The sequence below is a fragment of the Megalobrama amblycephala genome, linkage group LG10, assembly GCF_018812025.1.
Source record: "Megalobrama amblycephala isolate DHTTF-2021 linkage group LG10, ASM1881202v1, whole genome shotgun sequence".
NCBI classification, from domain to species: Eukaryota; Metazoa; Chordata; class Actinopteri; order Cypriniformes; family Xenocyprididae; genus Megalobrama; species Megalobrama amblycephala.
Window position 1 is genome coordinate 13810197 of NC_063053.1, and position 21504 is coordinate 13831700.

General features: G+C 36.1%; 4 protein-coding genes across 4 annotated transcripts; 1 reads left to right on the forward strand and 3 right to left on the reverse strand.

Annotated features, from left to right (window-relative positions):
- Positions 1-3716: 3716 nt before the first annotated feature.
- Positions 3717-5795, reverse strand: mxtx1 (mix-type homeobox gene 1). Its single transcript, XM_048206086.1, has 3 exons — positions 5774-5795; positions 5306-5490; positions 3717-4694 (listed from the first exon to the last, which is right to left on the reverse strand). Exons 1-3 carry the CDS (start codon positions 5793-5795, stop codon positions 3924-3926), a joined length of 978 nt encoding a protein of 325 aa, XP_048062043.1. The 3' UTR covers positions 3717-3923.
- Positions 5796-9181: 3386 nt separating this feature from the next.
- Positions 9182-13115, reverse strand: elovl6l (ELOVL family member 6, elongation of long chain fatty acids like). The gene is made up of 4 exons (XM_048204657.1): positions 12881-13115; positions 12660-12791; positions 11381-11532; positions 9182-11121 (listed from the first exon to the last, which is right to left on the reverse strand). The coding sequence occupies exons 1-4, from the start codon at positions 12973-12975 to the stop codon at positions 10694-10696; spliced, it is 807 nt and encodes a 268-aa protein (XP_048060614.1). The 5' UTR covers positions 12976-13115; the 3' UTR covers positions 9182-10693.
- A 1210-nt stretch (positions 13116-14325) lies between these two features.
- On the forward strand, positions 14326-17121 carry mtg1 (mitochondrial ribosome-associated GTPase 1). The gene is made up of 11 exons (XM_048204658.1): positions 14326-14680; positions 14923-14987; positions 15061-15165; positions 15294-15380; positions 15482-15538; positions 15615-15705; positions 15986-16047; positions 16135-16231; positions 16330-16411; positions 16522-16634; positions 16778-17121. Exons 1-11 carry the CDS (start codon positions 14578-14580, stop codon positions 16873-16875), a joined length of 960 nt encoding a protein of 319 aa, XP_048060615.1. The 5' UTR covers positions 14326-14577; the 3' UTR covers positions 16876-17121.
- An 869-nt stretch (positions 17122-17990) lies between these two features.
- sprn (shadow of prion protein) lies at positions 17991-18389 on the reverse strand. Its single transcript, XM_048206087.1, has one exon. The coding sequence runs from the start codon at positions 18387-18389 to the stop codon at positions 17991-17993; it is 399 nt and encodes a 132-aa protein (XP_048062044.1).
- Positions 18390-21504: the final 3115 nt, after the last annotated feature.

Below are 21504 nucleotides of genomic sequence, written 5' to 3' on the forward strand. Positions count from 1 at the left end.
AGGAACTACATACAAGAGACGGCAGTCTACGCAATTGTATTTGATGCAATCCCTACAGGTTCACTTCAAATTCTAAAACACATATCATTCACAGATATTAGTGCTGAATTTATAGAATTTTTATTGGAGATACAGACATTACAAAGAAAGAATACACCAATAAATATATTAGAAATCAAATTTCGTGCTCAGTTCCACCTGCTGCAAAGTTTTTTTGGTATTCAACCATGGGTGATTTAAATTGGGAAAAGGCTAATACTACTATTTATAAATACTGTATTAATAATAAAATAAAAGAAGTTTCATTTAAAATTTTACATCAAATTTATCCTGTTAAAGATACGCTAAGGAGATTTAAAATAAACATAGAAGAGTCCTGTGTCTTTTGCCAATCAAATAGGGAGACTATTTTTCATTTATTTTATCACTGTGTGTACACAAAAAAATTTTTGGTCTGATTTGGAAGAATTTATAATCACAAAATTGAATGTAAACATCAGAATCAATATTTTTGATGTCATGTTATACTTTGATTTATGTGGTTTGTCCAAAAATGTAATTTTTGTTATTCAACTGTTTATTATCTTCGGAAAATACCATATTCACAAATGTAAATGGTCTAATTCACAACCTTGCTTTAATGTATTTAATCTGGACTTTAAATCATATTACAAAACAATAGAAAACATGCAAAATATGAAGGCTAAAAGAACATTTCATCTCCTGAAGGAACTGATTAATTTTTAATTTTCCCCTTCTATATATTATATTAATATGTTATTATCCTCTGGTCTGTACATGTCATTTTTTGTTGTGCAGGTTGCACAGTATTTGTAGTGTTCTCTGTACCTATTGTCCTGTGCATAGTGGCGTACCGCAAGTCTGTGAGGCCCCCCCCGCAAAGAAAGAGATGGGGCCCCTCCCATTAGCAGTGATATATATATATAGCCTAATATTATAGCCTAGCCTATATGATAGGCCTATATAATGTTTAGTGATTTTGATATCGCAGACTAAAATACCGGCAGGAATAAATATTTAGGCTAATTTACTCATTAAAACCAAAGGAGCGCCAAGAGAACGGATAACAGCCGCAATGAGCACTGGACATGATTTCAGAAACAACACATTCCAGCGGATAGATCGCCTCTTATTTAACACAGACCTACAAATTTATTATCAAATGGAGATGTTTCTTTCTTTTAGGTGTTATTCGCCGAGTTTAAATGAATTTTTGAGACGTTTCAGAAAGATTCTCGCAGAGAGACAGCTGAAAGCGCACCCTGTTTTTTATTTATTCTATTTTACAAAAGTAGCCTACAAGGTGTCGTTGTTATTGTGAGCGTAAATATAAAATAAAATAAAATTTTTAAAAAAGTAGACCATTTGTAGTCTTGCACTAATCTGTAGGCTATTGCCAAAAATGACGGAAGGCCTGTTTAAAGTTGTTTCAGCTGTCATGAGGAAAAAATCCATCAGAACGCGCCGGCGCATTCGTCGGCCAGAGGGATAAAAATGTAGCCAATTTAGTTTCATATTTATATTTAAATATTGGGCTATAGCCTAATATATATATAGATTTCTTTTTTTTTTAAATGTCACCTATGTTGATTATGAAAAGTGAATAGCGTGACAGATGCGCAATTTCGGGAGACATGCAGCGGGTTAGACATAAGTTTGACCACTTCATTAAGTTTTGTTTTATAGTAAGTCTTTCTTTAAAGTTAATTTCGTTTTGTACAAATTGTATCTTAATTTCAATCAATGTTTCATCAACCAATTGCCTATAATTAATAAATAGGAAGAAAACCATGAACGTCGGGTGTGGAATGGATTGAAGTGCGTAACAAACGAATCCATGTTTCCGCGGCCTTTGAGGGCTGAAGCAATAGACGTCTTTCTGTTTTTATTAAATTTCTTTATTACATGTCTTTATTACCTAATTAATTGATAAGATATTTTTGGTCTAACAATATATTTTAGCTGGTCTAAATTCTAAGTTAGACACAAATTTGCGTATAAGGTTCCCTTCTAGACAAGCGCGTAAATTGCTTTTTCGGCCGCAAATTTTCAGTAATTTCGATCGGTGCATCAAATGATGTAGGCTAGGCCTAAACTAAATTCATGTAGTTACAGTAAAAGAATAAAGATATAACTAGACTTATTGGCTAGGCTACATTTGGAAAAGAACTTCAGACATTCCGATAGCTGACCATTAGCAGAGCTGGCGATGGGGTAAATAGCCTACGTTTGGGCAATATATAATAATATAAATAACAATAATAATGTCTCAGCAAAGACCGAACATATTTATTTGTCTCGGCACACATCCGCTAACAGTAACACAGCGCATCAAGGCTTGCTGTTGTCTTGGCTACCTTACAAACGGCGATGGAAACAACAGTGATGAATTTTTCCCCCTTTTGTGGTAATTTAGCACCATTTTCTGTGATCTTCTGCTTGCATTTTTGGGCTTCAGTTAGATGCGTTATTTTCATCTTTAGTCAACTGAGTTCAGTTCTAAAAAAAAAAAAAAAAAGCAAAGGCTATAAAGTAGTCTAGCCTAAATAGGTGAATCTGCGACGGGGCCCATCATAGGGTGGGGGCCCCCACGCACCGCGGGGGTGTCCCGTACGCCACTGCCTGTGCATTGTTCATAATAAAGTTCGTTAATAAAAAAAAAAAAAATACAAGAGACGGCAGTCTGTCAGAAAATCGCGCCACAGAAAAAAATTGCATGTCATGTGACTTAACCAAAGCACATCATTGGCTAAACTAAGGTCTTCTCTTACCAACAAAAAAACGAGAATGTTCTCTTAAAGAGACGGTGGCCAGGAAATGAACACAAAGTGTATGTTGCCATATGGCAACACTATGCGGAAGAGGGGTAATGACAAAAAGGGATACAGGAAGAGTCTCATATCTTGACAAAATCCTTTTACACTCACCCAGGTTAAATGCATATTGCCTGTCATGCACAGTCTCCTTAAAGCCTCCGGGGGGGGCCAGTGGCGCCGCGGGCTTGGGCGCGTCATCGCTGCTTGCAGTTATATTATTGTTATTGGGTCCCCTTCTCTGATGTTGTTTTGTATAGTTCCAGAGTTTTCTTATTTATAGATGAACAAAACACAAGTACAATAAATATGCCTTGATCATGAAAGCCTTTCTACTACAGGGCCAAAACCCATTAGTGCTGGTTCCACCCTTCTCCAGACCAATCGCTCCTGTAACTGTTGATTGATCAAAGGAGCTGCAAGCAGACTTCCAGTTTATGCAAATCACTTATCTCCTCTTCCTGTTACATCACTGTTTCTAAAAACACCCCCATCCCACACTCACAAATAAAAAAGTAAACTATTTACAATGTAAAAGCAGCTGGTGCAGGTAGATTACACTAAAAACATTCAGACTTTTGAATGGTAGTGTATACTTTTTGATTCAGATCAGAAAAGTGATAGTATCGAGCAAAAATATTTCACCACATGGATGACAGAAACACTGCGTTATGCAGCATATTTGATGATTATCATAGTTTTCTGCCATTGAGGTTAAACATGCATTAAAGAAAACATACAAAAAGCTCTATCAATATATACAGAACAATTGTATAAAATCGGACATTTGAGAGAACAGGGAAAAAGCATCTTTATTTAAATGCAAGTGCAGCAATTAAACAAAGTCAATAAAGATGTCTGTAAACAATATACACAGCTGCATGATTACTTTTTTACAGAGACTATTAAATAAATAGCAACAATGAAGATAAATAAGACCAAAGCCCATTTAATTAGTCTAAAAACATCTGAAATCTCTCAAGTTGTTACTTTCAGATCAGATAAATAATACATTATTGTTTAGGCGTATCCTTATAGTCAATAAATACATTGAATAAATAGTCATAAATAGATTGAACACAGCAAAATTCAGCTATACACATGGTTGTCCTCAGACGAGTGGCTGTTTAGTCCTTCTCCCTGCCACCAGTCTCCTTGCAGTTCTCCCAGGATCTCCTGTAGCGACAGGGCCGGCAGCTCAGGCAGAGGCCCGTGGTGAATCCCGCTTTCCTGTTGGCTCTCCATCTTTGGAACTTCTGGGTTGTCTACACAAAAAGAGCTGGAAGCTGGAGGAGTTCCCTCCAAACCACCCTCCCAGCAACCCGAGTCTGGGGTAACAGGAGTCAGTGGCTGAAGGCTGTTGTGTTTTTCAGACGGAGAGTACAAATAGCTCTGGATGGAGTTGGTATTGCAGGCATAGGCATCAAGATGATATGGACTCCACATGGAGCTCATAGGTGACCTTCTGTCATACCTCGCAGCCCAGTTAGGGGGCATCTGATGCTCTGGGCTTAGAAGAGGAGGGCTGCAGTGAGCATTCATGGCTCTGGCCTGATGGTGTCCGTACGAAGGGGTGCAGTACCCGGAATCATCACCGACAGACATGGAAGATGGAGTGTCACATCCATAAAGGCCATCCCTTTCCATCTCTTCCTTAATATGATCGGGGTACGAAGTTGGTGAAGTGCATAAAGGTCCGGTGACCGCACCAGACTTGCCGCCCTCCCTGTTAGAAGAGTGTATCTGCTTTGGTGAATTCTGCATGGCACTGTAGGCTGGCAATGGCGAGTCAGATTGCCACAATGGTTTCTTTCCACCCTTGCATTTCAAAGTGCGAGCTCTCCTGTTCTGGAACCATACCTATTGCAAATGGAGACATCGAGATATAGAGAGTCAGCCTCATAAGAATACAGTTGATAGATTAGACTCAACCATCTAGTGCATACAGATAAGAGCTTCCCTGTCAAAAGATTCAGGTTAATCATTGTGAGATGACATCCAGCTATGGTGGCATAAAGTCAGGATGGTTATCTGTTCCTGGATTGTCTGTTGTTTACATGCCGTACGGTCTCTAAACTAAACAGCAGATAAAGATAAAGACAAAGACGCTTACGTCATGTCAGATATTGATAGCGGTATCAAAAACAGCAAACAGTATGTTTTCACATAAGGCCTTATTAGCATATCACTTCACCTGTTTTTATGCATATCTGGTGAAAAAATGTCCACAGAATGGGGACCAAAGTTGTTTTAGACTGTACTGACTTTTATTATATGGATAAAAGTAATGGAAAATTCTTTAAAATATATTCTTTAGTGTTCCACATAAGAAAGAAAGTCATATAGGTTTAGATCAACATGAGGGTGAGTAAATTATGACAGAATTTAATTTTTTTGGGGGGGTGACATACCCCTTTAAATTTTAGTGAATTCAGTGTGTTATTAACGTGCTATAAGACATCGTGACCCACCTGTATGCGAGACTCTGGCAGTCCAGTAGTTTGGGAAAGACTTTCTCTGAGGCTGATTCCTGGGTAAGGATCTGTCTCAAATGTGGCACGCAGAAGCTCAACATGTTCTTTTGAGAAACTCGTCCTTTTCCTGCGACTTGCACTCCTTGATGCAGTACCGCTTCCAGATATTTTAGCAGATGCATCTGAAAAATAAGATCAAAATGAGTGCAAAGCTATCATGTAGTGTTATGGTGATTGTCATCCAAACTAAACTGCACAAACCTATATTAAAAACATACATTACAAAAAAAAAAACAGTGCAATGTATGAATTCTTATCCACAATAATAATATACGCAGCAGAAGAATTAAAGTGCCTGACTTTTGGTTTGAGATGGAGAAGCTTGGAAAATCAAGCTTTTTCCTATGGGATCTTAAATGTTAATATCTATCAAACACAAATTTCACCATTCAGTATAATGCTTACCAATACTGTTGTCTTTCCACATGTTGTGTCACCACTGGTTCAATCCTGAAAACTGAAGGGGCTAAAGATAGGTCTGTCTTGTTTGATGCTCCTCAGGGATTTGATTTCTGACCCCGACAGCACTGTTTTATACCTGTACCTATCCCATGACCCCCCTTTCACCCCCACCTCCCCCATTATAGAAGTGCTTATTATGAGTGAAATAGGAATGAGAGGGACACTCTTTGAAGGCTAGCCCAAGCCATTACTTAAGCATTTGAAAACATCTTTCTCAAAAAAATAATGTTTTGTCTCTTTAAATTGGATTTTATAACATTTAAAAGTAAATATTTCCAAAATAAAAATATGAAAAGGGATTTATTCAGTACATTTATATGCTTTTATTTCATAAGAACTTTGAAATACATGTTATTTTTAATATATGTATTTATTTTATTGTTTGGTATATTTTTATATTCTTATATACAAAGGCAAAAAAAACACAGACTGTACCAAATAATATATTTATATTCTTAATATATTTTTAAAAAAAGTCGCGGCCTTACCATTTTTAAGTACAATCAACTTGGATGTTTAAGTCATTTCGACTTAAATTACATTAAACTGACTTTAAAAATTAGTTGAATCTTGTATAACTTATAAAAAAGTTGAAAATTGCTTAACATATTTTGATTAGTTCAAGCAATGTAAAACATATAATAACTTATTGATATCTTTTTTTTTTTTTTTTTTTTTTTTTTTACAGTTTATTAAGGTTTTCAGTGTGGATCTTCTCATAATCACTATTAGCTGTAAGTCATTGAACAATATCACTTAAAACTGCTGAAAAAGCAATGAAAATGTAATGTCTTACAAAACTATTTTTATATTATATTCCTATATAAAGGCTAAAAATAAACAAACTGTATGTTAAAACACAATGCTTGTTGCACATTAATCAAATATATTGTATAGAATTACACTTATTGGAAAAGTGTGTAAATGGATGGTGTCTTTTCCTGTAATTGCTCTTCATTCAAGCATTGTAATCAATTAAACAATAGATTTAAGAAAATATTAACTAACAAAGACATTAACAACATGCTTAACATAAGTTTAAGCAAAAGGCTGTGAATGGATATCTCTTTGTGTCATCTGATCTCTTTTCAAAAGAAACATGTTTGGAAGCCAAGGAAAACAAGGAGGGTGATTTGTGAAATGATTAATAGGAGAATTTACATGTGTGAGTATTCTCACTCCCTCTCTCTGCTCCAGAGGATCCAGAGGGGATAACAGTCATTTCAAAGTCAAGGTTCTGTCCAATCTTGTCAATGCAGATGAACTGTTTAGATGTGCTGTTGAATTAAGCCAGACTAAAGCAAACTGAACCCTGCAACCACACAGGGACCTTTCAGCCCAAGGCATAGAATAGGATAGAATAGTTTAATTTTGATGGTTTTCCTCAAATAAACCCAGAACGGATCAATAAATAATGTCCGTATCTGACAAGATAAATATTTCCATTCAAACAATTTATGGTATCTGGTTAGCTGCCAAAAAAATGTATGGCATCTGGTTAGCTACTAGAAATTAAGTGATGTTTGGACTTCTTTTCATGAAGTCCAGTTTCATCTGATCATCTCATCGTTTTAGTGCACTTAGATAATGGTTATTATATGAAATTCTCATGTAAAGTATGAAGAACATTAAAGTCTTTTTATTAAGTAGTTGGGCAAGCCTGCATTGGCTATAAAAGATTTTTTTTTTCCTAACAAAATGGAGAGCATGACATCCCCCCATTAATCAAACACACCCTCTTAGCTGATACTGCATTCTCCTGCAGTCTAAATCCAATCACTTTGTTATTTTAAGATAAATGTGCAAATTGCAGATAGTTTTCATTTATTTGTTTTGTATACCCTTACCTGGCAACATTACATTTGTATATAAGCAAATACAGAGAGTAACTTTCTTTCCCGGCCGTTTCTGTATTATTTCCATATTTGAAATTTTACTTTTTTGTCCTTAAAACTCCTAGTCCAGCTGTTCTATAGGCAGAACAACAGGTGGCAGTATTGAGCTTTAACAGCATTAAAATTGTGGCACGATTTTTCCCTGTGATACACAGCTCTAAAATCAGTACTGGGTTGAAAACAATATTATATTAGTTAGTCAACTTTTAAATAATGATGGAAATTTACTGACATATAGAGAATTTTTGAATAAATTTAAAATACCAGTTAGACCCAAGGAGTTTGCTGTTGTATAGGATGCAATTCCCCAAAAAGTATTGATCCTTCTGAGGAATGCATTACAGGAGGAAGATCTAAATTTGACAGATATCAAGGGTAAAATATTTATTGGTAATACAAATATTTTACAAAATAGAGTCTCAAATAACTATATTAGAAATATACTTAATAATATTGTTTATCCTCCAGCTCGTTTTTTCTGGTCTTCTGTGTTTGGGGATGTGAATTGGCGTAAAGCTTGGCGAACAGTGGATAAATTCTATGTTAATAATAAAGTAAAATAAGTCTCTTTTAAAATAATGCATAGAATATACCCAGTAAAACATGTGCTGGAACGGTTTAAATTATATATTGATTACTCTTGTAATTTCTGTAAAGGTGAAAAGGATTAACATATATATATTATACATATATTTTGGATTGATGTGGAGCATTTAATTAAGAAAAAATTGAACACTGAATTGCAGTTGAGTGGTTGGTTAAAAAATAAAAATAAAAAAAAACTGCAGCACTCTATTGTCTCCTCATTGGGTGTTTTTGTAGGTGGCTCAAATTTCATATGCACAAATGCAACAAAAATTGTTGTCCACGCATGTTGATATGTTGGGGAAAGTAAGAGCAGTAGGGGCTTCTTGAAAAACTAGACACTGAAAAGTTATGATCTCTGTATCACCACTGCTGCTGTACCCTTGAGCAAATCACTTAACCTCTGGTTCCAGCAGGTCGCTGTGAAGTGTCACACAAATGGCAAGTTACAGACCTTCAGTTCATAAAAAATGCTGGGGTCAATGTACGGCTGCTTAGCTCCTAAACACATTTTTTTGCCTGCTAGTGGAGAAGAATACCCAGAATATTTTCAGAGAGAGTTTTTGTCTTTAGTTAAATATTAAAACCTGTGAGACTACAGAAATCACTAATTTCAGAAGAGGCTTCCAGAATCATATCTAACAAGTGCTCTATCATGTAGAAAAGAAATTGACTGGCGGAACTGGGAGAATGAAAAATGAAATGATGGCAACCTCAACGTCTACATCTGTCATTGAGCTGGAAATATGTAAAACTTCCTGTTTACAACAAAAGTATGTTTGTTAATGCATAAAATATGCCAGCTCAGAGAACCTGTCAGTTGACAACATTTGTCTGTGAAAAGTTGAACAGAACATGATAGGCACAATAATACAGAAACAACTTTAATGACAAAAAAAAAAAGAAACAATCATAATTACTTCACAATGGCTATCAGAACATGTACAGATGATCAGGTAGAAAAGAAATATTTACATGTGACACTTTTATTATGCTTACATCACATTTCACTCCTTTTAAAATATAGGAGTTGTAAACGCGTTTGTTGTAAATGTTTTGTAACGTAAACTAGCGCCACTATACATTCAACTTCATACTATGCTCCTACAAACAATGTTTTCACTAACATTAAGACAAAGTCATAAAATTTATTTAAAACAAATCAATGTCCGGAATTAAATGGAAATTTGCAAACATAGAAACTTTCACAGTCTTAAAGTGATTCTAAAGAAACAGGCAGGAGAGACCAGAGTACAAAAATAAAAAATTAATGGATGGTAGCAGCAACATTTCAGATTTTAAGTTTAGTTCCACTGAATATTCTCAAAGGCCTACCAGTACATAATACAATATTTTAACAGTGATCATAGGTGGAAACCTCATCATTGTAATTTCAGTGGAAAACCAAATACCCCAACTACTATGTGATATACATGATAAATATATAAACTGTGCATTTTACTAGTGACTAAAGTAACAAAAATCACCATTATAGGGACGGCTAAAGGTTAACCGCTCTGTCGAGCACCGATTCAATACTCAGTACAGACAGAAAACCAGGAAGGAACAATTTCATAGTGACTCTACCCATAGGTCATTCAAGGGTGAAAGAGTCCAAATCAATCACTCCTCAGCTAGTATTACATACTGTAACTTCAGTGCATCAGAGCTGCAATGAACTAATGACAGAAACACGCGCAGAATGAAAGCGAGAACAAGGGTGTCGTCCTTCTGGAGAATTCCAGCCTTAAAATGCCCAATTTAAATGTCTAGGAACCTGTCTGACCAGTCAGCACAGATAATTCAAGTTTCTGTAACATCATGAGGAAACACTGAATCAGCACGCTCGAATTCCTACACACCCAGGAGAACATGTACCAAATGGATGAAGTTTTAATGGTGTGGCCATTTAAACTAGGGCTCTTTTGGATAAATTCTTCACTTTTTCTCAAACTACAAGCACAGATCTTGGATCTTGGCACACGCTACAACGTACACCATGCGTCTCAGCTGGGTTCAGGGCATGTTACCAAGTCTGCAAAGAGTAAACAAACATGGACTTTTGAAGATTACAAACTGTGGCCTGTAAGACTGGAGGACAAAGCGTCATAGAAAACACTTCAGTTCAAATCACCCTCCAAAATGGAAGTTCTCAACAACATAGAGAAGTGTATTTGATGTGCTTTCCTCAACTAATACCAGAATAGGACAAAAACACAGCCCTGAAACAGCTTGAGACATATCCAGACTGTAATCGCAACAAAAAGACATCTTCATTGTTCACTTTTCTTTAAAAACATGAAATAAATATTATAACAATAATATATTTTATTTAACAAGGTAAACTATCAAAAATAAAACCTGTATATAAACCTCAGTCATATCACTCAGTTTTGATGCCCGTGGGTTTTGAACCCTTCATGTAAGACTGATAAAAGAAAGAAGAGAAGAGGAGCAGATAGCTGAGATACATGAGTGAAGCCCACACTATGTTATCCACATAGGAGGGACAATCCCCATCCTGCATCCACCGGTACACTAGTGCACTTACTGCCAGCCCCATGGCCATCTGGGCAATCTGGGTGCAAGTGATGACGATGGCACAGGGTTTCGGCACACGGAGTCTGGCAGCTCGAGCGGCGTAGTAGCTGTACATGAGCGCATGCACGGTGTAATTCATGGTCATGAACCAGCCACCACCGGCGACCTGGTCTTTGTAGGAATACCAGGAGTACACCAGCACGGTAATGTGATGATACCAGTGCAGGAAGATCAGCCGCTGCTTACGCAGGACGATGAATATGGTGTCCCCTGAAAAAGCGAAGGCGTGTGTAGAAAGGGTTAGATTACAAGTGCAAAATTACAAGCAATAAAGAAATTAACCTAAAAATAAAGTCATTTAGTCACAAAAATTGGTCTTTTTGTCCATATAATGAAAGTCAATGGGGTCCAATGTTGTTTTGGACTCCACTGACTTTCATTATATATACACACAATTCGAACATTCCACTAAATATTTAAATTTTTTGATGAATTATCCCTTTATAAAATAAAACAAGAAAAGCCTCACCTAGCTCTGGGGCTTTGCTCAGTACAAAAGCACAAGCCCAGAACTTGCTAATCGGTCCATTATAGAAGCTCTGATCACAAACAGACTGTTTAAAACCACTGGTGCTGAGAACATACAACATGAAGCAACCAGTTCTCACTGCTCCAATGATACTGAAAGAAAAAAGAAATATGAATTGTATGAATATCTGTGTGTCATATGTCTGTCATGACTGTGAAACCATGGTATCCAAGATAAACAATTCAGGCCTCTTAACACTGGGGGTGGGGGAGAAAAAGAAACAGAAACATTGCTATAGCAGGCGGTTTCTGTGTTAAACGGCAATCAATATCAATTCACTGAGCGGTGAAAGTCCAGTTTCCATGGGTGATCGAAAAGAGCATGTGACCAGAGGTCACTTCTGCCATCCAATTACAATATTCTATTGTTCTTTTCACAAGCATGCAAACAGTTACTTTGTGCTTGCTGTCATTTCTGTCCTCTTTTGTGATGGGACCAAGACGACTCATCTCCACCCAAGTGAAACTAAACCCAACTTTAAACAATAGCACTGGAGATTTAAAAACCACATCAAGTGGCAAATCTCACGCGCATTTTGGCACTCTCGCATTTCAAACAGCAATTTTGCGAGGAACAATAGGTATGGAACCAACTGTTTCTTAGTACAACCACATTTGTAACCTAATGTCCAATAGCAAAAGTCTCATTAAAAATAAGCCAAAATGTGCAGTGTCATTAAAAGGTCAAAAGTTCAGTGCAAATAGTAGTTTAAAGAAAACTTTTATAGATAGGCCCATCTATGAAAGATACTGATATCTTTATTCTGGTAAGCCCTACATTATGGAGACCAAATGTCCCCACAAAGATAGTAATACCAGGCATTTATCTTCAAAATTTCACATTTAATTCAACACGTTACTTGCTTCACAACAAACTTGTAATTGTTTGTGAAATTTACTAGCAACTTCTGAATGAAAATTGTTTCTACACAATTTTTTCCCCCAGTGTATTCAGAAGTGGACTAAATCTGACAATTTCGAAGAAAAAAAAAAAAAAAAAAAAAAAAAAGTAAATCTAAAAAAGTAAAGGATAGGTCAAAAGTACTTTTTAATCGCAAAAATGGTAGTCTGTTAGGGTTAGGATGTGGGTAAGGCTATAGCATTTATACCTACATATACACAACATAGAAGTCTATGGAATGTCCCCATTTAGATAACCGAGTGTATGTGTATGTGTGTATGTGTGTGTCTGTGTGTTATAAACACTAGTTTTTACTTACCTAAAGATGGCCAAACTGAGGGACCACAGCATTAACACTCGACGCAGATCAAGTCTCCGTCTTTCCTTCATGAAGTGCTGCCCACCAAACACGACCACTACATACACAGCACCAAACAAAAACGACTTTTTCCTGAAAGAGACAAAGCAGAGCACCAGAAAACACATTTATACTGGACCTCCAAGCAAAAATGGCAAGAAATAGAGATGAACGGTTCTTACCAGTTGTCCTGCATCCATTCAATAGCAAACCTCTCATCAAAGTGCCGCTCGAAATCATACTCAGCCAGAGGCAGCTGATATTCAGTGTCATTCATTTTGAGTCACCTTCAAAAAAATTGTGATATAAAAGTGAAGATAATTCGGAAAAGCTCTGGTTGCTGTCCGCTCGGCAGGGCAGACAGCAGTTAACTAATCAGCTTCAAACACACACCTGTGCACACACCTGGCCTATGTAAATCAGGGTGGAGTTTATAGTGGAGTTTAGGGAGTGACTCTCGGCCAAAAGGCTGTTTTGTATTTCCTGAATGGAATACCAGTTTTTTGCGATGCTGCCAACGAACACTCTTTGTGTGAAAACGAGCTGTATATATCCATATCAGAGGGAGAAAGAGGCTGAATTCGTCTCTTTCGATTAGCCATGTAACTCAAAGCTGTGAAAAGAAATTTTATTACAGTTCAGTAATGTAAATAATAGCGGCATTATCGCTAGAATGCCGGATATTCAGTGTTGCGTTTAACTTCCTAATAAATTTCTAGTTTCTTATTTATTATTCTATTCATTTTTTTCTTATAATTCATGAAAAATATAAAATTTATACAAACTAGAAAGTACTGTGGTGTGATAAACTGCTAAAATAGCATTTCTGTTAATAGAAAACAACATTTTAGCCTGTTTATTATTTTAGTGTAGACCTATTGAATTTAGTTTAGAGAAATATGTTGGAAGAAGGTCACTAATAAGTGAATCAATAGGCAACATTAATGTTATTTATGATTTTTCCCAAACCGTTTGTGTGACTGTTGAATTTCTTTACAATTCGAATTCCTGCCTTTCCCATTCAAATTCCATTTGAAGATTCTGTGAGTGTGGAAAATTGAACTGGCAACACCTAAGTCTAGAAAAATAATTCTGTTTTTATTACCCAACTATAAATGTTGGCACGCGAGGGCGCTATTGCTATAGCCTACTGTAGTATATATCAAGTCAATTCACATTTATTTATAAAGCGCTTTATACAAATACGTATTGTTTCAAAGCAGCTTACAGAGATAATGATTCAAAGATGCAAAAAAGAGTTAATTTCGGCTGTATGGCAGCTCTAAAGGAAATGTGTCATTGCTCAGTTGAAGTCAGTATATAAGATAGCCTACCTAAATGAAGGAAGCATAATTTGAATCAGATTTAGGCTACATTACAACATTTAAAAAAAAACATTAGCTAGGCTAATTTTAAACTTTATGACTTAAAAGCATGCTTTATTAACACTTTTATATAGAATATAGAAATTTAAAATTTATTTTGGCCCATATTTCATTCATAATCCCACTGTCAGATATTTTAAACTCAAGCGTAAAAAATTATGAAAACTTTAATAATAAGAATGAATTAATATAGAGTTTTGCAAAGTATTAGTGTATACCTGCTAAAGATATGGCAGAAAATCTGAACACAGTCCTGCAGTCTCCCTCGATCAACCGCCAGTGCGTTCTGTAGTTTCCCTGCCAATCCTGTAGGTGGCGATGATTGAGTTTCTTTCTATACACTCAGAGCACTGAAGAAGTATGGCATCTGTAGTAGAGTGATGTTTACTACAGTGTTTTAAATTAAATCGTTTAGAAGCCTTTAGTTTTTGTTGACAAGCAGCGGTCTTAGTTTTGCAAATACACTATATATTCAGACTGACCGAGCGGCCACGATGAGAATTTATCATTCTTTACTCAATGCTACCAAGTTTAGGAGAGTGTTTGACTTTGGTGAGCGAGAGGTGGCGCATTGGTTCCCTGGACATATGGCTAAAGGTGCGTGACATATACTAAAAATCATTTATCTGTGTAATTTTTTGTTACAGTTCTTTAAGACATGGGCCAAAATTTAACATATAGAACAGGGGCATTTCAATCATTCAGCATTCTTTAGTTACTGAGCTTATTTGGGGCTGTCTTTCAGATAAAAGACATGTACTTTGGGTGTCTAAAGTTTCAAAAATGAATCATGTCATTCTTACAGAATTATGCTCAACATTGTGACTTTCTCTTGTTAGGACTCAAGCAGATGAGAGCCAGTCTAAAGAAGGTTGACTGCATTATAGAGATCCATGATGCTAGAATATCCTTTTTATGGCAGAGAATGTGCATTTTGAATGATTATACCTCAGTTAAACCCTCTTTAACTGGCCAACATACCCTTTTCTGGAAGAAATCCTTCATTTCAAGAAAGCCTTGATGTCCGGCCACATTTACTTGTACTGAACAAGGTGGATCTGGCAGACACATCCAAAAATCAGGTCTAATAATCTTATGCATGTCATTATTGCTTTGAATTTAAACTGCTTTAATAAATACAAAAACGGAAAGTACTTAAATAATGTGCTAATTAAACAGGATATAACGCGTTTTTTTTTTATTCCACCAGAGCATTATGAAGAGGCTTGAGAGAGAAGGTGTGAGGAATGTTTTATTCACAGACTGCTTAAGACAGCGAGATGAGAACGTCAAAAAGGTGAGAGGTGTTAGACATTACATCAGATATTTCTAAATTAAAGCTTGACTGGAGAACCTGGCACCTTATAATTTTAAACATTCTGTCTTTCACTGTTCCAGATCGTTCCTCTCGTGACAGAGTTGATAGAAAGCGGGTCACGTTTTCACAGAGAAGAGGTGGGTTTCTATTATTAATTTAGTGGCTTACATTTTGCTGTAAAGTTTTCTGACTTTGTTATTCATCCATGTGTAGGACAGAAGTTACTGTTTGATGGTTATTGGTGTGCCAAATGTGGGGAAATCATCGCTGATTAATGCTGTAAGAAGAACATATTTGAAAAAAGGTATTTATTTTATGTTTTGGAAATACTCTTCTTGCTGTAAGAAATTCAAGTTAATCAATTTTAAAGTCACCATGAAACTGAAGTTGCAATCATCTTTTTTTTCCTTATTGTGACATATATCCAAGTGAAATTGTTTCTCGAGCAAGAAAAAATGTAGGGCGGGATTTGATTTTGTTCATTTGGAATTTATTTGATCGTTGAATTGTTAATTTCATGGTGACTTTAGCAAACACACAGAAGGTCTAAACATAGACGTATATTTGTATTTTATTGCTCTCAGGCAAAGCCTCAAAAGTTGGAGGTGAACCAGGAATTACAAAAGCTGTCCTGACTAAAATTCAGGTTGCTGTATTAATTAATAATTAATTTGTGGATTTAATTGTGTTTATGTGTTCACACGTAGCATTAAATAAAATTTTGTTTTACTAGGTCTGTGACAGGCCCATTATTCATTTACTGGACACTCCAGGAGTCCTTCCACCTAAAATAGAGAACATAGAGACTGGAATGAAACTTGCGTTATGTGGTAAGTTCACAAATTTCAGAAAAAAAGATGCATATCTTAGTGTATAGTAGCTTTGTTGTAAGGTAATGAAGGTGTTTTTTTTTTTTTTTTTCAAACAGGTACCATTTTGGACCATTTAGTTGGTGAGGATATCATTGCAGATTATCTGCTTTTTTCACTCAACAGACTGGAACGATTTAGGTAGGTTTTGTGACGATAACTCTCAGCGAGTTTTGCAGTACACAGTCATCTGTTGTGTGTTTTATGAAGCAACATAAAGAATTTTATGATTGTGACAATTTCCTCTGTAGTTACGTTGAGAAGTACAATCTTGAAGAGCCTTGCGATGATATTCAGCATGTGCTGAAGTGTATAGCAGTAAAGCTCGGCAAGACAAAGCGTGTGAAAGCCATCACTGGAGTCGGTAAGTTGATTCATTCAGGCCATTTTAGTGAATTCACACAATACATCAACCTCATTTACATTTCTTAAAATACTGAAGCATTCAGTTGTTCATGAGACATAACTTAACCAGTGTATTTAACCAATAACACATCAACTCTTTAGGCAACATCACCGTCCAAATGCCAGACTACAGTGCAGCAGCCTACGATTTCATCAGAGCATTCCGAAAAGGAGAACTTGGAAAAGTGATGCTTGACTAGTTGTGTCTTAAAAGGCCGATTTGTAACAGTTGCTGTGAAAGCTTCTCTTTACTATTTGTATGTTCAAGACACTGAGCACATAAGAGAACCACTTATTACTTTTAATGTTTTAATTAAAAGGTGGTGCACTGGGTATTTTGGACATTTCTTGTTTTTATTGTGTAGTTATCATGACAAAGGTGCATTGAATGTATTTTTGTTCATTACTGCAGTTGAAAAAACAATAAATTATTCATTTTAATTTGATCAGCATTGGTATCTTGTGTGCATAAGTTTGTATGTGAAAAGCAAAGATTACAACCAAACGCCAATTAGCAACACAAAAGTTCTTATAACAATTTGATTTTCTACTTTCACAACACCAGCTGTTTTTCCATACTAATATGTCCATTTTATAAAATATTTGGCATGTAAATGCTTTCATGTCTAAAATTATAATCTTTTAAATTGATCTAACAGCTGGCAAACAGTGCTTGTGTAATGTTATTATAAAACATCTTCAATTTCACTGCATGTTTTTAAACACGTGCACTTGATACATACTGCATTATCAAAAATTTCTACTAGAAATACAAAATTGTTTTAAAGCATAACTAAGGTAGAAATTTAAAAACAGGATGTTTTCACACCCATAGCAATGGAAGTACAGGTACAGATAGAAACACGTTTTTCATATTCTAAACATATTACAGCATACCTCTTCAATCTACACACAATTATTAGTTAAATGTGAACATAAATATTGGTAAACAGACAAAGGTTCATATAAAAGGTTCACGTTTGTGTAAATCTCAAGAACAGTGGTGTTTCTCCAACAGTTCAGCAGCAAAACAATAACACAGTTTTTTTTTTTTTTTTTGCCATGATGTAACCAGCATAATTTAAGTAGTCTATAGTTGTATAGTTACTAAAGCTCCTGTTGAAGCAAACAATGCAGTCTAACTTTTCAGATCCTATTCCTAAAGTGTCAGCTAAACTAAATAGAGGTTTTGAATCTTTCTTTTGCCTTTGTATCCTCTTTGTTGTGCAACAGACACATTATTAAACATAGGTGTTGCACAGTAACATACATAAGTAGCTTATTAAGCTGTGCCAAACTGTGTCTTTAAACTGCCTCAAGGGGCAAAGTACATCACAAGGTTTATTGGTAGGAGCAGAGCGGAAAGTATAGGGGTAGTGGAGTCGTGCACTGTTGCACTTGATGTCCTGGCGAGGTAAAGCTCCCAGTCTGTTCTGTTACTGTAGTAATCATCTCCACGCTCTGAGCTGTCATCTGGTCGGCGCTGGGCCGATGCATACCATCCTCCGGCTCCCAGTGCCACCACAGCCCCGGCCGCCGCTGCCCCTGCCACCCGCACAGCGGGGGAGCCTCGGTTGCGGGACGTCCGGCCGCCTCGGGCACTGCCCCTCGCTGAACCCCTGGCACCTCCTCTGCCACCTTTGGACATCACCTGATCGCACAGGAATGCTGAAAGCAGGAGAAATATCCAGCAGGTGGCGACAGCCCTGTTCATTCTGGATCGCCCTGGGAATGGAAGAAAAGCATGGAGATGAAAAAAATGACCCCCCAATATTGCAGTGGCCTCTAATTGGATTTGGACACTTTAAGTCATAATTTTAGGATTTTTAAGTCACACTTAAAATGCATGAATACAATCGCATTTGATCAGTGGTTGACTTAGCAATCCTCCAGTGACTTAAAAAGGATTTTAAATGAACCAAAGCAACTAAGAATCAATATATTTCTTATTTTAATTCACCCCATCAACAACCTGAATATATGAGGTAACTAAAGTGTAATTTCCAGAATGGGAAAAGTCATGTATATTAATAAAATCTTATTATATACTTTTTTCCTAGTTATGCCAAGCTCTAAAGTATTTTATTGCTTAAAAATCTTTATCCAGTAATTCATGAACAACTGAAAAAGTTATTGAGCATTTGAATATTGGCAGTGGCGGGGCATTGGAGTCAAAAAGGTTGAGAGCCACTGCGTTAGATAAAATATTTAAACCTTCCAAAAGTATTTGGAGACTTTCTTGTTGTCAAACTTTGTGGAACAGATGCATAGTTCATGTGATGAATTATACCTGCTAGGAAACCAGTGACCTTGTGGGGAATGATGCAATGCAAAAAATTTTAGAAATTTGAACTGCGGGGAAAATGTAAAAAAGCTACAGAAAACAAACTGTTAACTTGGTTAACTTTGATTTGCCTGACTATTACATTGCATGTAATTTTACTGTTAAATATTGTTCACTTATTGTTTAAATATCAGTCATCACCAGAAATCCTTGTGCAATCTATCACATTTATTTTATTTTTTATTTTTTAAAATGTTATGTGCAAGGGAGTTTTTATTTTTATTTATTTTTTTACATTTCATGTATTTCATGTGCATTGCATTATTTCTGATAATGCAATAGCGTCCTGAAGAGATCAGGTGTGCTCCAACAGTAGTCACATTCACATCCAGACTCAAAACATATCTTTTTAGCTATGCATTTACTGCTTGAGCACTGTGCTATGTCCGAACTGTTTGCACTTTATTTTATACGTATTATCTTTTTAATCTTTTAATTCTTTTTCTTGTTTTCATTTAATTTTTAATGCATTTTATATCAATCTTTTTAATGTATCATCTTTTTATTTCTGACTTTTAATGCACTTTAAATCTTGCTGTCTGGTTGAAAGAGCTGGGAGAATTAGAAAGTAAGCATTTGTTATCCCTGGATGGAGCTCTGACAGAGTTAGTCTATGATTTGTCTGTTTAAACGCACAGCTACCTGACAAATATTTTTACAGCTATCCCTCTGTGTGAGGAAGATCCATTTAGATTCGCTCTGATGGATAGATCTGTTTAGATCCGCTCTGACGGACAACAAAGTTGAGTACAGTTATCCCTCCAGCGTGAGGAATATCCATTTAGATCCGCTCTGATGGACAACAAAAAACTCCCTGAAACTTCCTAACTCTTCCATCCGGATAGTGGTATTCTCTGTTTTTACTGTTATTTTTATTTCTTATGCGTTCCATTTTTTTATTCTTATGTATTTGGTTCTTCTTTATGTAAAAAACGTTGAATTACCATTGTGTATGAAATGTGCTATACAAATAAACTTGCCTTGCCTTATTTTTGTCATATGTTTTATCCTGATGGTGTTTTGCTGGGGTAAACTTGTCTTTATATTGTCTTGTCACTGAATTTTTTATGGTAGGTTCTGGCAACAACATCCAACCAGTTTTTCAACCATAAATTTAATAGACTTTTACTTAGTAAATACAGACAGACAGTTGACACAAGCTTCTTAAAGGGATAATTCACCCAAAAAAGAACTTATGTTGTTGCAATCCTGTATGAGTTTCTTTCTTCTGTTGAACACAAAAGAAGATATTATGAAGAATGTTGGTAGCCAGACAGTTGATTGACTTCCTGCTATACGGAAGTAAGTGGCTACCTGTCTGGTTTCCAACATTCTTCAAAATATATTCTTTTTAGTTCAACAGAATAAAGAAACTCATACAGGTTTGGAACAACATAAGGATGGAGTAAATGATGACAGAATTTTCATTTTTGGGTGAACTATCCCTTTAAGTGTCCAAAAAACGCTACAACTGCAAAGTGCTATTTAACAAACGTCTGACATTTTGTTATGCCTGTTCAGGTTCATTAGTGATAGTGTTTCCATATGAATAGATTGCTTTGATATAGGCCTAACGAAGACCAGAGAAAAACACACTGATGAGCTCATATTCTCAACAGTTACATTAAGCTGACTTGGTTTTAATGTCTTTGCCTTAAAATGTGGCATTTAATGAAGTGATGAAATGGTAAGAAATCTGGCTATTCTCCAACTAGGTCACTAGAAATACACTCATTTATGGCTCACAATATCTGCTAGAGAGATCAGAAGACTATATATCCTAACCATGTGTTATTCTGACTATACAGTAACACAATTCATGACATTTTATACAATATATGACGACAAAAATACGATTTACACACCGGGTCACAAATTCAAAATGGTCACGATATCAATAATTCATTTAGTTTTTTTGAACACGATAATGCGACTCATAATTGGCATTGGCAGCCTCCATGAGAATAGAGGCAGATATGAGAATAGACACGGATATGTCTGATAATATGACATTATGCATGCGACGTCGACTGATGTTCACACAAACCCAAAGCGTTGAGTCTCGCGACGGTACCCGCATCTATGTAGTAGTATTGGTTAAATGCTACACCTCTGCAACAACCCGTCATTATGCATGTTCATTCATTTAAATCCTTTTATCTCTGGCAATTTACAGGCACTTACCTCCGTTTGTGCCCGTGTCCACAGAATAACCCACGATATCTCACTATCATGTGCGAGATGAGATCAAATCAAATGCACGCGTTATATAAGGCAGCACTGCTCGTAGTGTATGCTGCTGCTGGAGATGATGAATTAAGACATAGCAGGTGCAGTCATCAGGGTTGCTGCTCTAGTAAAAAGTAGCCTCTGTGCAATGTCTAGAAGAGCAGCTGAATGTATTTAAATGCATAATTTTGAAACTGTATTTTAAAATATCTAAATTTATAAATGCTTGAAGGCACACAATGTGGAAATCCGGTCT